This window comes from Fundulus heteroclitus, chromosome 3 (genome assembly GCF_011125445.2).
Source record: "Fundulus heteroclitus isolate FHET01 chromosome 3, MU-UCD_Fhet_4.1, whole genome shotgun sequence".
Taxonomy (NCBI): Eukaryota; Metazoa; Chordata; class Actinopteri; order Cyprinodontiformes; family Fundulidae; genus Fundulus; species Fundulus heteroclitus.
Window position 1 is genome coordinate 8,561,073 of NC_046363.1, and position 17,634 is coordinate 8,578,706.

Sequence of the window (17,634 nt, forward strand, 5' to 3'; positions counted from 1 at the left end):
GTACGCATAGGTGTCTGAATTTAGAAACATAAGACAATAAATGTGAATAAATGTAAGGTTTGTATTTGTTCCTTGTTGTCAACTCGTACATACGTGTGACATCAGATGTTTCATCTGTGAGAATACAGGTTTAAGTGGTTAGGAATACAAAATACAAAGCTACAACTTTGCAAGAATACAAATTTACGAGAACCACTCTACAACCCCTGATGAAACTGTTACTCTCCTTAACTGTTGGTGGCAGTAATGACATGTGCCATAATCAGATTTTTCATCTGTGAGAATATAAGTGCTGTCTTCTCCGTCGTCTCCCTCCTCTTCTCGTTTATTGGCGGTTTAAGTGCATTACCACCACCAGCTGGTAAGGAGTGTAAAACAGCTTAATCAGGGGTCGCAGATTCATACTCAGAAATCTCAGATTGTACTTTGTAACTAGTATTCTCACAGATGAAATGAGTTGACAAAGAGTTAACAAATACAAATCTTAAGTTTATTTACATTTATTGACGTACATTTACATATTGTGTTGTCTGTGGTTAGGTCAGCAACAGCCCTGCTGACTCTGCCCTGAATTGTTTAGGTTTCAACACATTGTGTTGTTAATGGAGTCAGAATTTCTTCTTCCAATCTAAGCCTCTTCCGCCTTCCTAATGAAGTTCAGAGCGAGAGGAAGAGGCAGCAGCGGCTTCCAAACTTTTGACTGGTAGTGCTTTATCGTTAATTTGTATCGCATAATATATTGCATGTGAATGGTTGTAATTGGATGTAACAGAGCTGTTTATCTGAATTTTAATCTGACTCAACTAGTTTGAACTGTAGTGTAACGACTTTCAACTGAATACATTTATTGAATTGGACAGGCGTGATATTATTTCACCTGATCTGCCTTGTAAAGTGCCTTTTTATTATTCTTGTTGGTTATATATAAATAAGCTGATCTAAACTCGTCTGAAGCGGTTGAACTGACTTTTTTATATATATCAAAAGTATGAAATACTTACAGACAAGTCATTTTACGCTGAAACTATGTGAACTAATGTCTGATCTACACTCAACAAAAATATAAACGGAACACTTTTGGTTTTGCTCCCATTTTTTATGAGATGAAGATGAAGATCTAAAACTTTTTCCACATAAACAATACCACCATTTCCCTCAAATATTGTTCACGCACCAGTCTAAATCTGTTATAGTGAGCACTTCTCCTTTGCTGAGATAATCCATCCCGCCTCACAGGTGTGCCATATCAAGATGCTGATTAGACACCATGATTAGTGCACAGGTGTGCCTTAGACTGCCCACAATAAAAGGCCTCTCTAAAAGGTGCAGCTTTGTTTTATTGGGTGGAGGGGGTCTCAGAAAACCAGTCAGTATCTGGTGTTACCACCATTTGCCTCACGCAGTGCAACACATCTCCTTCGCATAGAGTTGATCAGGTTGTCAATGTGGCATGTGGAATGTTGGTCCACTCCTCTTCAATGGCTGTGCGAAGTTGCTGGATATTGGCAGGAACTGGTACATGCTGTCGTATACGCCAGAGCATCCCAAACATGCTCAATGGGTGACATGTCTGGTGAGTATGCCGGCCATGCAAGAACTCGGACGTTTTCAGCTTCCAAGAATTGTGTACAGATCCTTGCGACATGAGGCCTTGCATTATCCTGCTGCAACATGAGGTGATGTTCTTGGATGTATGGCACAACAATGGGCGTCAGGATCTTGTCACAGTATCTATCAACATTTCATCAATAAAATGCAGCTGTGTTCCTCATCCATAACAGACGCCTATCCATACCATAACCCCACCGCCATCATGGGCCACTCAATCTACAACATTGACATCAGAAAACCGCTCACCCACATGATGGCACACACACTGTCTGCCATCTGCCCTGAACAGTGTAAACCGGGATTCATCCATGAAGAGAACACCTCTCCAACGTGCCAGACACCAGTGAATGTGAGCATTTGCCCACGCAAGTCGGTGACGACGACGAACTGGAGTCAAGTGGAGACCCCGATGACGAGCATGCAGACGAGCCTCCCTGAGACGGTTTCTGACAGTTTGTGCAGAAATCCTTTGGTTATGTCAACCGATTGTTTCAGCAGCTGTCCGAGTGGCTGGTCTCAGACGATCTTGGAGGTGAACATGATGGATGTGGAGGTCCTGGGCTGTTGTGGTTACACGTGGTCTGCAGTTGTGAGGCTGGTTGGATGTACTGCCTTTCCAAAGGCGTTTCAGAGAATTTGAACATTCAATACACAAGCAACAGCTCTGGTTGATATTCCTGCTGTCAGTATGCCAATTGCACGCTCCCTCAAATCTTGCGACATCTGTGGCATTGTGCTGTGTGATAAAGCTGTACCTTTCAGAGGGGCCTTTTATTGTGGGCAGTCTAAGGCACACCTGTGCACTAAGCATGGTGTCTAATCAGCATCTTGATATGGCGCGCCTGTGAGGTGGGATGGATTATCTCAGCAAAGGAGAAGTGCTCACTATAACAGATTTAGCCTGGTTCGTGAATAATATTTTAGGGAAATGGTGATATTGTGTATGTGAAAAAAGTTTTATATCTTTAAGTTCATCTCATAAAAAATGGGTGCAAAACCAAAAGTGTTCCGTTTATATTTTTGTTGAGTGTAATTATCAACATTTCAGCAATCTGTTTCCAGATATTTGAACCTTACTGTTATTCAAAATGAATCATCCTGACATCAAGTTCAAAGATATACTCCATAATCGAGGAAAGTGTCAATCAATGGCCAAATATCTATCCTTTAAGAATAATCAAAATTCAGGTGTTACACAACATTCTTCAGAGGTACGAATTCGGCTTTTTATGCTCAAAAACATCCCTTTCCATTGTAAGCATCCTGTCCACATTTAGAATGAAGCCAATAGTGTATCTGAACAGAATATCTGTTTTATTGTTGAAGCAAATCAAAGCCCTTGAAGACGAGATGCTTTGGGCATAAAGTCTAAAATTAAGCAATATTCCATTTTAACTCAAGTGCAATAGCTACAAAAAAAAAAAGCATTCTCAGAAGATCTAAGTAACAAACAGCGGAAGAAAACGGGTTTCTTCCCTTTAAGGTTTGGCAGTTTGTTAGTATTCTGTCAAGAATCAAAGCAAGTTGACCCTCCTCTGTTTATAGAAAGACATTTCCTCTTATGCCCCAAGAAATCAGACTTTGTTTTGGTCCTTAAACAAAAAATAATCTTTCATTTGTTTTTGTTTGTTTTTTTATTCAAAACAGATTTGTTGTTGTTGTTGGCTATTACAGAGGCAGTCAAAGTGCTTGATTAACTGCAGGAATAACAGAAAAATAGGTCTGAAATATGGCGGATTGTTAAATCATTATCACTATCAATAAAGTCAGTAGCAAGAGCAACACAGTCAGATTATCCAAACCTATGTCATAATGCAGGTAAATGCAGTGAGAGGCATAATGAGAGCGAGAGGACATTACCACCAAAGATATCTAGAGTCGGGGCGGCTGCAGACTCTGTGGTGGTGGTGTCGGTGGAGGTTGTGGTGGTAGTAGTAGAGGAGGAAGGGGCGGGAGCAGCGATGGGGGCGATGATGGTCGGCGCCTCGCTAGAGGTGGGAGGAGTGATGGTGGTGGTGGCGGCCTCCGTGTCGGCAGGCCTCATAGCGAACAGGTCCAGCTCTGGAGCAATGCCCGCACTCCCCTCCGTGGTAGCGAAGGGGTCTTTGGGAAGAGCAGCAGGGTTTGGTGTTGACAGGTTAGAGCGGGTTATGATTAGAGAAAAAAGGGAAAAGGCGGTTTAGGGATGATGAAAACAACAGTCACTTCGAAAAGCACGGCTCTGAGGCTAAGTGTTTTCTTAAGCTCAAGATTATTTATTAGTCATTTATTTGCAGGAATGAATGTGAAAACTCACAATCATTGTTGCCTAAATTATATTTCCAACCCTGTGACGCATGCTAGAGTTGTGTACAAGAGGACAAATCCTCAAACATTAAGCACCATGACAAAAAAAACTGCTTTTACTTGATTCTAACAAATATTTCACATTCTTCTCCTTTTCCAGTGTGTTTCCACTCCAGGAAAATATAATATGCATTAGACGGGACCTCTGTATGTTTTGGCTGTAACAGCATTTGCAATAATAGGATCATAAACTTTCTGAATTAAAAACAGAAGTGTTCACAGCCGGTGTCATAACACTTCAAAATTAGCTCAGGTTCAACTTGTTTTCACTGATCCTTCAGCTAGATTGGAGCCTCCTGTTGTAACTTCAGTCGACTAACCAGCATTTGGATAGGTCTCACATTTAAAGTCGCATATAACCAAGAAATAAAATTAAATAAATGGTCTATTGACTACTAAGACTTGGTCTGTGATCGAAGGAAGGACACAAAAAGAATTTGGCTCTGCTGAACGTCCCTAAAATAACAGTGGTGTTTGAAAACACCATGATCCTCCCTGGATCTGCCTGTTTCAGGGAAGACTGGTCAGAGAGGTGAGCAAGAACCCACGGGCCAATTTGGAGAAAGGATAACCATCCAGAGCGTCAAACATTGCTTCACACCTTACCAATCAGACCTTTACGAAAGACTATCCTGTTGGATATTGCAGCTTGCTTGAATTTTGCAGAAATACCCTTTAGAGATTGTTACACCAGAAAAAAAAATTGAGATTTACATCTACCTCTCTGGTCTGATGAAACCAAAATAGAACATATTGGCCTAAATTTTAAGTATCATGGCTGGACAAAAATGCTGCTCTAAAGCATGGTGGTTGCAGTCATTATGGAGGCTGTGTTTTTTTTGTCTTTTTTTTCACTGGCAGGAGCTGAGTGACTAGTCCACATAAAGGTAGGACAACTGCAGAAAAATATAGAGATTCTATAAGAAAACCTGCTCAACCTCAGTCTAAGGTAACTAAACATATTCATTTTCCAACACAATGACCCAAAGCACACGGCCAGTATAACAGGAGAGGCTTGAGGAGCAGTCTGTGAATGTTACTGAGTGGTCCAGTGCCCAAACTTAGGTCCATCTGAACTAATAGACCTAAAAATGGTTGCTTACTGATGTTGGCCATCTAACCTGACTGAGCTCTGGATCTGCTGAGAAGAATGATATCAAATACCCTAAAAAATGTTGAGTCAAGCTTAGAGAGACACACCCATAAGACTTGAGGCTGTAATTGATGGTAAAGGTGCATTTTGATTAAAATGCATTTGCACTAATCTTTTTTTTGTGTGTGGGATCAAGTGCACAATTATGTGGGGAAAAACCTAATACATCCATTGTGGAATTAGGTTGTAACATAAAATAACTATTTAGTTTCTGCTAGTTGGCACTGTGTATTTGTAGTATTTTAACCAAACCTGCCCATTTATGGTACCTTATACTTTTTATTTTAAAACAAGTAGTTACATTTTAAGATGTATTACGTTTTCCTTAAAGCAGCACCGTGTAAGTTTTGACCCCAGTATTAGCTTCATTGAGATAAATTTAACGATTTTCAGATCAATAAACAGCACTAGGAGCTTATTGATGCTCTGTGTGGGCTGTCCTCCTCAAAAACTCGCCTATGTAACTTGAGAGGGTCAGATTCATCTCTGAGTGGGTCGTGTGACCTAGAGCGCCACTATGGGTCACGTGACCCACTCTGAGCTTAGACGGCTGTAAAAACAAAAGAAAACAGACATAACACTTACCTGATCAGACATATTTTTGTTCCCCTGATGTAGGTTTTATGTAGGATTTACAAGTAACTACATGACTTCTCAAGCGGCTTTTTTTCTGTTACTGGGAATTTTTCATTTAATCAAAATCACATAGCAGTAATATGTATGTTGCTGTCATTAATAGCTTTATTTTGTGTTTGGAGTCAGATAAAATGACTGGGACAGAGACACTGGGTTAGTTTAGGGGAGACCCGAAAGTGGCTATAGTCAAAATCCTCACATCAGAAGCTGTTCAACAATTTGAAAGGTTTTTGCTTTCCCCAATGCAACAGATTAAACTAGCAAATTTCCAGAGTTGGACGGCGGAAATTTAGACATGTAACGTTTTTTCAAAGTCAGGCTTTTACTACAATACATGAATGTTGCCTTAGTTTCACAAAGATGTGCAGAAAGAGAACTTTCTGCACAAATGTCAGAAGAAGATAAATGTTTGAAACTGCAGGTTTATCCAGATCATTATAATCTGCACACCACTGTGGGTCAAAGAGAGTTAAATAATGGAGTTATTCACAAACAGAAGAAAAACAAAAAGGGCTCCTCAATGATTAACATAATCATTTCCATCTGATATTATCATGATGATTGAGACCCAGACAGATGGTATTCATTTTTAGAAAATAAAATATTTAATAGCTGCACTGTGTATTCTGTAAGAATATTCCCTCGCTAACTAAATAGGGAGTCGAAGGAGTAGCAGAGATGAAGGAGGAGAGGGTCCATGACTGGGGCGTTAGCAGGATTTGGGGTGAGATAGTAGGCCCTGGGGGCAATGGTTTGCTCTACTGTCTCCTATAAAGCAGAGGCAGCTTTAGCATAACAGGAACAAGGAGTCTCAAATGCACACCCGCACTCATACATTCATACGCTCACACAGTCGCACTAAAAGCTGTTTGGTGACCCACCAGATCCACTAAATGCATCAGCAGCAGGGCCCGCGGCCACGGCAGCAGGACCGTCTCCTGGGGAAGGTGCAAACGCATCTAGGGTATTGCAGACGACAACAGTGGACACCAAGCCAAAAAAAAGCAAAGAGGTAACACCCCGGGCAAACACACCAAGACACATGGACGTACAGAACAGAAGATGAGTCAACAGATGAAAAGGAGAGGAAACAAAAAAATGAGAGGTCAGCGTCAGGAATATAAGAAACACGCAGCCTGGTTCAGTGCAGTGATTGATTCAACTGTATCATTGACCACATGATGAGTTTCGGGAGGGAGGGATAATGCTACATTCACGGTGTGCACTACCTGTGCAAGCTGTAGTTGTCACAAGTCGCTGGGACTCTGTGACAAGAGGGGGGTATCAAGTTAGGGGATGGAAAAATTATGGTCTCTCTTTGACAATGAAACAACTATATTCATTAATCATTTAGTTTTAGATTTAGTATAAAAAAGCCAAAACATCATCAGAAAGAAGATCTATCAGCTCATCATTTTTGGCATATTTATGGAACTGCTGGTGGGCCAATGGTAATAACAGTATTATTATCTCAAAAATGTGCAGCGTATAAAAGCAGACTAATTACATGTTATCGGGGTTATTAAGCTGCACATTATTTCATGATGAGAAAACAAATAAGAGTTGAATACAGTTAGTTAAAGAGTTAATTACAGTTGAATGGAAGCCTGGAGCAGAGAGGAGGGTGACACATCAATGGGTTAGTTCTGTTTGGATAGCGTGGAAACGATAAATGCATTTCCTGCATTCAGTGGTTTTAAGGGGCGTATGAAAGCTAGATCGCATGTAAGCAAATTTTTCTGAGCACTGACAGAAAAACAGGACGCAAAAACAAACTCGCAGCAGGATGCGTCAGTAAATGTTATTACGACTCTGAGAGTAGCTTAAGTGCTGACCTGGGATTACACATTTGCCCCCTACAAGATTCTCAGAAAGTTAATTTTTCAAGAATAAAAAAACTTACCTCTGTGACTGTAGCATGTTGATAATGTATCATGGGTCAAAATATAAATCTTTTTGATTGTTTATAAGTTCCTAAAAGTTTCTAATCTAAAAAGTAAAAATGGAACAGAACAGTAGTCTTTATCGCCTTTTTATAGTTATTAAAATATGAATATGTTAGCATTATATGAAAATAGCAAAGTCATCCTAAAAGAAGCAGTCCCTGTTTCTGTTCCAGAGTTTTTATATTTTAAGAAATAATAAAATCTGATCTGGCCTTTACCAGGTTATAAAATAACCAAAATCTAACCTTATACATCAAATAACAACATATTAAACGCTGTTGTTATTCAATAAAGAAAAAAGAAACAAAAATGTAAAATATGTCTGCACAAAAACTCTCAGAGTTCCCTGGTTTCAGCCCGTATACCAAATGTTAAAGTGCATGACAGTACGGTTAGAAGACTGAACAAATAAGGGTTGTTCAGATGGGTTGCAAGGATAAAGGTCCTTTATTTAGAAAATAATAGAGCAGAATGCCTGGGGTTTATCAAGTAGTATGTGTTTTGTTACATCTGAAGTTAAGTAATAACGTCTCATTTAATTTATAACCTGGCAAAAACCAAAAAATTTAAAAACCTAAAATTGAAAGAGGGCAATTTTCATTTTATCATGACAGTACGACTCCGTATGGGTGAGGTTTGGTTTAACCTGTTGGGAGCTGTACCCTACCCTACACTGACCTCCAAAAAGGTCCATGTCAGAGGCTGAGGCGGCAGCATGAGCAGTGACAGGCAGCGATGTGGGGGGCGGCACCGGTGCAGCTGCAGCAGCAATGGTAGAAGGTGCGACTGCAGGTGCGGCTGCAGGTGCGGCTGCAGGTGCGGGCGCAGCAACGGCAGCGGCTGCGGGCGCAGCAACGGTGGCAGTGGCAGCAGGGGTGGCAGTGGACAGCAGGGGCGGCAGGGACAGCAGGGGCGGCAGCGCCTGCTGCAGCTGCAACATCAGTAGACTTTCCATCTGCAAGAGCTTGAGGTGCTCCATTGGTAGCGGCTGGGGCAGCGAAGTAGATATACCCCATAATCCATTTGCCAGACCCAGTCACATCCCCCCAACAGACAGAAAGAAAAGGAGAGAAAAAGAAAACACGAAGAGAGACAGCTCATTCAAAGTGAATGCAAAGTTGAAAGATTTAGAGATTTAGAGATTTAGAGATTCGTAGACAGGAGCAACCGCCTGCTATCAAGACAAGCTTCAAATATAAAAAGATAAAACCTAAAAAGCTAATATCCTGTAGCATGTCTCCTGTTCAGTCTGTGGTAGCCTCACTGGGAACAGAATACTCACCCTCTGTCAAGAGATCTGCAATAAAGCAAAAAAACAACAACAACAAATTAGTCAATGGAAAGGGGCTTGGAATGCTTTATAAGGAAAGGCAAAAGATTTATTGCCTGCAATTAAATATGCAAGCAGCAAAACCAAAGTGTGACTCAGAGTGCAGCATTTCAAACAGCTCATCAATGTTGAAATGAGAAGGCAGACTAATTAGGTTTTAGACCTTTTCTCTCTTTGTAAATGTTTAATTTCCAACTGAGGGGATTTCATTTGTAAAACACCAGCGGCAATCTAACGTTTATCGCCGGCAACGTGTACGTAGAGATCCTGCGTTTTAAAAGCTGTGTTTTCCTCCCAAGTGTGTGAGCAAAAACATGTGACGCGTGGATCTAAACACGCGCAGTTGAAGTGGACGCGTTCTGTCGCGTTTTTTAAAGTGTGTGTTGCCTTTGCTCTGATTTTGAACGGCGTATACTGGGATCGACGGTGTGGAATTCAACGTGTTTTGCTGAAAGAGACAAGAAAGAGACACGTTGTCGAGTCGCTACTGGTTAATTTTGTTTGTATCATATTCAAAGATCAACTGATTGTCTGAGAATACAATTTCAACGCTTAATGAGTGAACCAAGTCATCGGGCATTACCCGAATTATCAGGATATGAAGAAAGCTGTGAGGTTCATTGTCAGTTTGAAGCATGCCGAGGTGTGTGGATCTTCATCAGTGTAGACGAGTGATTAAATTGTGGTATTGTTGGGTGGGTACCAATAACCTGACTCCGCCAGATAGATTTGCTCCGCATATCCATCTGGAAACCTTCCGTTGAAGTAATTTTGAGAAGGGGCGAAAATACTGGTTAGCTGATTGGCCTATGTTGGTGATAGACGGGCCAAATAAACCAATCAGATCAACGAAGCATATGACGTACTCGTCAACATGCACAACCACAAGCCAAGCTACTCTTGCTGCTGCAGGTAAAGGCTCGTTAGCTCAGCAAAGAAATACTCTGTAATTCCGATAAAACTTGCTCGATAGCCACGCTAACGCTAGTTTCATCGGCTGAAGCCGCCATGTTCTTTAGACTGAACTGTCGCGCTTCCCGTTGCGTCACACCTCAACCCGCCTCATAGCCAACGCTGACTGGACGTTCGTTTGGTGAACAGATCCAAATTTTCTTTAACGGAAAGTATCCAGACTGATCTACTGCGAGTGAAGCCTTGAAAGCTCGCGAGATCAGGATGGTCTCACGAGGCTAAGGTACCAAGATATTGGTGTCAAAGTTGTTGCGGGAGTAGTGCACATGTGCTGTACATAACAGCAGTCGTGCCGAGGGAATTTTTCGATGTGTTTACATAAATCAGTGGTGGCCTGCCTTTGCTGGTGACCACAGAGTCAAAGTTGTTATGAGTACTGTCAGTGTTCTGCGACATTGTGTCTCTCTGTGCCACTGAAGCAAAAGCCAGCAGCAGTCACATTTAATGTTACGCAACATCATTTAAAGTATGAGAATGTTCAAGGTATCAGAGGAGACGCAAAGAAACGGCTACGTTGTTTCATAACGAAAAGGTCAAATTCAATCTACAAAATGCTTCTACAAATAAGCTTTCGTGTCTTGCTAACACCTTTCATTAATTTCACGGCTCTGTTAGAGCAATTCTGTGGGAGGAAATGTGCAAATGTCAGAAGAAAATCCTTGTAAAATCCAATGGAGGCTGGTGGCTCATGTATCTGTAAGGACATCCATACCTCCCCATCCAGTGATGGAGGACGTTGCCGCAGCACCGCCTGCTGAAGAAGACGCCATAGGGTCGAGGTCCAGAAGCAAGCCGTCGTCTAGAGCGCTGAAGGCCATGTCAGACAGAGGGAAGGGCTTTTCACAGAGGTCATTTCTAACAAAATTATCCTGCAACTTATGATATTGTCGCGGGACTCCTACTTGGTAATGGTGGCAGCAGGAGCCGGCGCGGTTGGAGTGATGCAGGGTGGAGGGGGTTTTGTTGGCGGCCCAGGGCGAGCTGGTGGCCCGCCGGCGGCAGCAGGAGGAGCCGGCTTGGCTGGTGCTGCTGCAGCAGCAGGAGTACTGTTGTTGGCTGTTGTATCCTGATGCAGAGGAAGCACCCCGATAGAGGGTAACTAACAAGGTTATGTAACCCTAAGGAAGTTAACAGCTTCCCAATAACAGTAAATCATTTCCAGTCTCTATAAAAACACTGCAGACATTAAATGTGTTGCTTTGTCTGAAGATCTCAAGAGATGGGGAAAATTTGATTCTAACTGTCTTAAGCAATAATCATGAGGCATTGCTTACCTTAGTGGGGGATCTGCGAAGACAACGATGGTGCGTACGTTAGAGTATTGTCATATATATTTGTCATAAAGGCTGTTATTGAGATGATCCATAAAGTGAGAGCAATATCTATCAGTTTCTGCAGTCAGGGTTAAAACATTTGCATAAATAATGGACCCCATGCTGGTTGGTTACTAACAGCATTTAAGCCCCAAAGCCACTTTTATGTAAAAGAAAAACAAGCATGCAACGAAACATTCTGATAGTTGGGGCTGATTGTTGGGGAAAACAGGAGGTGTTAGGGATACCAAACGCAAAAGAACAAGACTTCTCAATGTGACACTTTGCACAGGATGATTAACTTTGTGATGGAAATAGTTCCATAGAGCAGCATCTAAAACAAAATGACACCATGTGACACCAACAGCTGCTTGATAAGATGCCCTTTCTATGGAATCACTCAAAGATGTCCTGTATTATAAAAACATTCATACCCAGGGAACTTTTTTAACATTTTGCAGCGTTGTAAACACAAACTCCAATTTATACGAGGGTCGTTGTTTTTTTTTAGACGTATCGAGACAAAGTGGGCATAATTTCTGAAGCGGAAGGAAAATGATACATAGTAACTTCAAATTAAAGTTACTATCCCTTCCAGGATTGTCCAGTACAGTATTTATCTGCATTTATCTTTCCACCAGCGCTGAACGGCTTCACTGCTTCACTGCTTCACTGCTTCACTGCTTCACTGCTAAAGTGATGCAGCCACCAGTCTATTTTGTCTTTTTCTAAACAGGGAAGCTTCCCTCACATGTTTGCAGCAGGATCAAACTTACACGGTTTTTGGGGAACAATTATTCTTATTGGTTCTTTAGGACAAGAGGTTTCTCCTCTCTGGCCACATTTGTAGAGTACAGGACAAATAGCTGCTGAATCTTTGGAGCCCCTCTAGAAAGAGCAAGGCCTCTTGGTTTCCTCTCTTAATAACACCTTTCTCACCTGTTCTGTCAATCAAGGGGGACAGAAACGTCCTGGAAGATTTGCAGTTATGCTATACTCTTTCTGTTTTCAGATGATGGAGTAATCAGTGCTCTGCAAGATTTTCAAAGTCCAGGATATTGTTTTATAAGCTAATGTAAATTATAACCTGCTACAAATTTCTCCTCAGCTTTCTGCTGTGTTCCTTGGATGTTTTTATTCATAAATGTTATCTGACAACTCTCTGAGGCCTTCAGAGAACAGCTGCATCTATCATTGAAGGTCTATACCAGTTTATCCTTGTGGGCTCATGGAGGGGCTGCTGGTGCTTTTCCCCAGCTGACCTACAGCGAGAGGCAGAGTACACGCTGGGCTGGTCAACTGGGGCCAAGCTTGAAAAAAGCCCTTATCAATGGAAAGCAGATAACTTGATTCACCATGGCAACGGCAGGAAATAAGAAGCCCAGAGGTTTCCCGCAAGTGGAATTAGGAATCTTCAATGAAGGCGTATGGAGAATATTATATCTATAATTAACAAAAAGACACAATGCTGAATGATATGAGTGTCAACCCTAATCATATAAAGCATTAATTAATATTCAGCATGTGCCAATAATGATGGGATGGTGTGAGTTACTGAAATAATTGATATGTTTATCCAGTTTTTTGCCAGAATTTGGCTTTACCCATCCTTCTAAAAAACGAGTTGACCCTGATTTTCTTGTTGACCCTGATTTTCTTGTAGGTGTAATATTTGTGCCAACCTCACTTTATATTAATCATATAGGCTACATTCAGATTTTAAGTTGAAGTAAAGGTGGTGTTATTTAAGTGAAGAAATATGCTGTAGCCCAAAGTGTTGGGGGGAATATAAGAATTGAAACTAAAATATATTGATGAAAAATATAGCTGGATGTCTTAAGATCTCTCTGACTATTGGAACAACATTAAACTCTATTATAACCGAGTGCAACAGTAACATTCCTGACAGCCTCTGAAAGATTTTCTGTGTCACCTACGATATTAAAAAGCTGCCACAGCATAAAAAACTTGTTCAGAACTGAGAGCGTCCTCTCGTTGAGTTATACGAGTGATGTGCGGGCTAGGCAATATTGAGAAAAATGACAGCAGCGAAAAACGGTAACACATTAAAATATATTGATCCAAAAATGATAATCGTGGTCTGATCAGCCTCTCCTGAAACAGATTTCTGCGGAGTATTTGCGCTCCAGCATACAGGCTCCTCAAGAAAAAGGAGGCCTTTTATCACGCTTCCTTCTGCAAATCTCAGCTCAAAAGTGGGAAAAATTCAGAGTTCACCTAAACAGCTCTGCTCGGTAGCAGGGTTGTTTCACGGAGTAATTTGTTGTCAGCATTTGACTTAGGGTAAAGGCTTCTGAGCTTTCTGAAACAGAAAAGCCAGGGTATGCAGAAACGTACCCCAGAAATTACTCTGAATATCCTCTAACGCGGCTTTGTGAAACGGGGCCCAGTCCTTCACACACACATAAAGCTAATTTAGAGTAACCAATTAACCCAGCAGCCATGTTTTTCAACTGTGTCCAAAATCATGTTTGGTTAAATGTTGTATGGCTTAGATATCCACCTGTTTATGGGGACACCAAACAACAAGAGCCCATGCTGGTATTTGAACCCAGGATCTTATTGCTGAAAGGCCCAATAACCACAACTTCACCATGCTGTCAGATCAACTGTGGTGGTTCTGAAATTAAATTGCATGGATTTTATCTACAAATCATGCAACTTCTAAAAGCAGTTTGCTGCACTGGGTTTTTATATGTGTATCTAAGAGTAAATGTAAAAACTATTTCATTTGGCTTCACAATTATGCACTAACTGTGTTGGCCTTTCACATAGAATCCCACTAAAACACACTGAAACTGATAGGTATCAGAGGAAATTTGAAAACGCTCCAGGGGTATGAATGCTTTTGACAGGCACTATAACTCATGATCTCAAAGATGATGGTTTTGAACTCCTTTTTTTACAATGACTAACAATATACTTACTTATCCTCTCTGTGTTTGAAAAAGGTAGGAAGAAATAGCAAATTAGAAAAAAAAGATAAAAAATCTACCGGAGAAAGCTTGCGAGACAGTCCTCTGAGAAAAAGATCAGTGCTTGTTTAGTGGTAGGAAAACGATACAGGTTGTAGATGTATCGGATTACTTACGGCTTCTTCCCCTCCAGGGTGTTGAGATGAGTCTCAAGAGACTCCAAAAGACTTTCTGGGGCCTGCAGAGAAAACGGAGCGGGTGACTCCTAATGCAAACGTATCCGATGAATAAATGTTGAATTGAATACTTCTTTAATTAAGTGGGCTCCCCCTGCACGTAGGAAACGATAGTAAAACAGGAGGATTGGGTACACAGTTTATGTTATGAAACTTTAGAAGAAGAACAAACTGCAGAAGAATCTGTTAATGCTTAAAGAGAAACCCAAAAAGTGGAAAATGAAACAGAGAACAGACGTGTCAGGGAGAAAAAACAAAAACTTTGATGCAAATTGAGAGAACACAGTTCCAGCCGGTCAGAGTGCAAAGCCGCATGCTCCACTTGGCTATATGGGACACGATCAGCTGCAAACGTGCAACAAAAACGGTAGCTCAACATCCAGCAGGGCTTTTTTCCCCCTAAAGGTCAAAGCTAAATCGTCCAATAAAAGTCATTAATTGGATTTCCTGACTCCCCTAATTTATTTCCTGTGTTTGTCTATTTAGAGCATTTAAATCTATTATGCTAAAACCTTCCAAGACTGATAATAAGCCTGCGGGGGACAGATAGACAGTTAGTCCCAGTGGGACTTTATGACGTCTGTCCTCAGCACCAAGCAGAAAGAGAGCTGTCCTTTAGACTGGGAAGGAGTATAATAGCTCCGTCCCTGCGGGGCTTAGACACAGACCGCTCGTGTCTGAGGAGACCCAGTTCAGACTCTTTCTGTCAAAGCTGGCTTTACAGTATATCAAAAACAAAAAATATTAATTATTAGGGATTATATGTGATGATTGATTGTGATTCAAATTTGCATAGGAGGATAATTTAAGCTGAAAGTAATATTAATATATTGTGTAGTTTCAAGCATCAGTGAGAGCGATAATCTTCCCCTCGTTGCACATAACGTCCTCCATAAATATAAGCTTCTAAAGTACGGGGGTCTGCCTGTGAAATTTAACTCTACAGGCAGTAAAGACCGCTGCAGACTGAGGGGGAAGACGTTTGTTTCCATTTGATTGTATTTACCAAGCTTTCTTTGCTTAATGTAGCTCAGATAGTACCAGCTCCTTTTTAAATCCAATAGATTGAAGGCCAACACAGCCCATTAAGTCTAACGCCAGAATAAAGATGCAAACCACCAGACCTAAATACAAACATAAGTACATTTGTTAACAATGCAGGAAGTTTCTTGTTTCTTGGATAGAACTGGTGGGATTGTTAGAGTGAGCCAAAACCTGAAATTTATCATTTCGATTTGAGGTCCAGTTGGAGCAATTGCCAAAACTATTAAACTCATTCGAAAATTTTTTTTTTTTTTTGCCACTTCGAAAAAATGTGTTTCACACGTAGCACCTAAAAATGTCTTTGGTCTGGGACAAGTCTCCTCCCCAAACAGAAAACAAACATTTTATTTCAAAACACATTCCATTAATAAAATCTCTATAAGATTTCATATCTTTTTTTTGGACAAATTACTATTTAAGGTTCAAGGAGTCACTATTATTGCCAACGTGGCATTTTTTTTCTTTTGTTGTTTATATAGAAACCATTTGATTTATATGATAAAGATCCTCAAGATTGAACTGGTTTAGCTTTACTACGACATCAGAACAGTAGTGTTTTCAAAGCTGACACTAACAATGTCATTTAGGAAACCTAAAAGAAGCCAGTTAACTGCAGTAGCTGTCACTTGTAGCGCCATAGTTACGCCCAAATATTCATACCCCAGGCAGATTTAGGTTTGAAGTCTTGTTTTAATTTTGTCACCATATTTCTGACTGGAGATAATTTTATTGTTTTGGAGTGGCCCAGTGGGAGGCGCCACTTGAAGCGTTGAAGTGTCGGTAGAGGGAGCTAGAGGGCAAAGAGGCCTTCATATCGCCAAGACTTGGAGCTCATCACCAATGATAAATCATCACAACATTCATGGAGACCTGCAAAACAGTGTTCTGCAGCTATAATAAGGGGTTGACTGCTGGAATGCTAATAAATACGTGACACTGATTATTGAGAAGGGTATAAATCATTTTTAAAATATAAAAAGGTGCCAATTAGTTTTCTAAATGGATACTTTTACATTGTTATATAATTTTTTGAGACATGCCTGTTTGTAAAAAAAGAACAAAAGTGAAAAAACTATTTCAAAGATATGAATAATCTTTAGCTTCAATTTACATAAACCCTCATTGTTGGTAAAATTAATAGGCCTCCTGCAGACACTGCAAGGGCAGGTTATCTACATAATCTGCAACCCCATCTACCTAACCTTACTTTTCAAAAAGCAAAATGGGAAAAGAGCCAATTACAATAACCATAAGATAATTTTCTTTTAATTTTACTCACATTTATTTAAACAGAGAAAGTCCAGTAATGTCTAGCTTAATCTAGAAATATGAAATCTAGTCTTTAAGACTTGGAACAACTCAAAATGATTTTGTGAGAAAATAAATGCCTTTAGCAGGAATACAAAAGAAATCAACTATCATAGCAATCAGAACGTATCAGATAAGCGCTGCATTTCATTGAACTAAATCCCAAAGTAACAGAAAATCTATTTTTTTCCTGTGGCAAAGACAGACGATCATTAGAGTTCATTCTTTTAAAAGAAGGCTTCAGATGCACCCACCATGATACCTATTTGCTGACTGATCAGATTAACGTCCAGAATAAAGAGCTTTTCAACCAATCACAAACTCTTTGTGATTGTCAGAGTAATCTTGTGTAACAGTAAGCAGCAATGCCTGAAAAATAAACATAGCAATAAGCAATACTACGGTGGAACAGCAGAGCACCCAGCATGTGCATTTCTCTTGCATTACCAACCAAATTATGCTTTAAAATTAGACGTTGCGCCCTTATCTGCTTTTTGTTGTCGTTGTGATGCTCTGTGTCCCAATGCCATCTTCAAACACCGTATAGTCAAAGTCTCCTGAGTCGCAGCAGAGCGGATGCCGTGGTGTGCGTCTGATTGGTGCCGCTAGTTTAGCATGCCGTTGGTGCAAGCCACTCATGCTGCCATTTCTAAAACAATAACCTCAGCTGTTGAATTTCCACCGCAGGTCACAGTCTCAACGTCTGAAATGCAAGACGAAAAGTCATGTTTCTCACCCTGGCTACCAAGTGTACTTGTGAGCGACCCACAAATCAGGATTCGGGACAAGTAAAAACAATCCCT

General features: G+C 40.7%; 1 protein-coding gene across 12 annotated transcripts in view; it reads right to left on the reverse strand.

Moving 5' to 3' along the window:
* Positions 1 to 17,634, reverse strand: part of snap91a (synaptosome associated protein 91a) — a 90,439-nt gene that overhangs the window by 12,616 nt on the left and 60,189 nt on the right. For 5 of the 12 annotated variants that reach the window (XM_036129643.1, XM_036129633.1, XM_036129622.1 and 2 more), the window contains exons 1-5: positions 10,707 to 10,784; positions 8,975 to 8,989; positions 8,371 to 8,680; positions 6,628 to 6,705; positions 3,472 to 3,714 (exon numbers count right to left, since the gene is read on the reverse strand). In XM_036129643.1, coding sequence (XP_035985536.1) covers positions 3,472 to 3,714; positions 6,628 to 6,705; positions 8,371 to 8,671 — 622 coding nt within the window. In that variant the 5' untranslated portion in view covers positions 8,672 to 8,680; positions 8,975 to 8,989; positions 10,707 to 10,784. Of the gene's footprint in view, positions 1 to 3,471; positions 3,715 to 6,627; positions 6,706 to 8,370; positions 8,681 to 8,974; positions 8,990 to 10,706; positions 10,802 to 10,896; positions 11,061 to 11,268; positions 11,282 to 14,255; positions 14,265 to 14,419; positions 14,482 to 17,634 lie in introns of those variants that run through there. The other 7 variants (XM_036129656.1, XM_036129663.1, XM_036129670.1 and 4 more) reach the window with 6 other exon arrangements.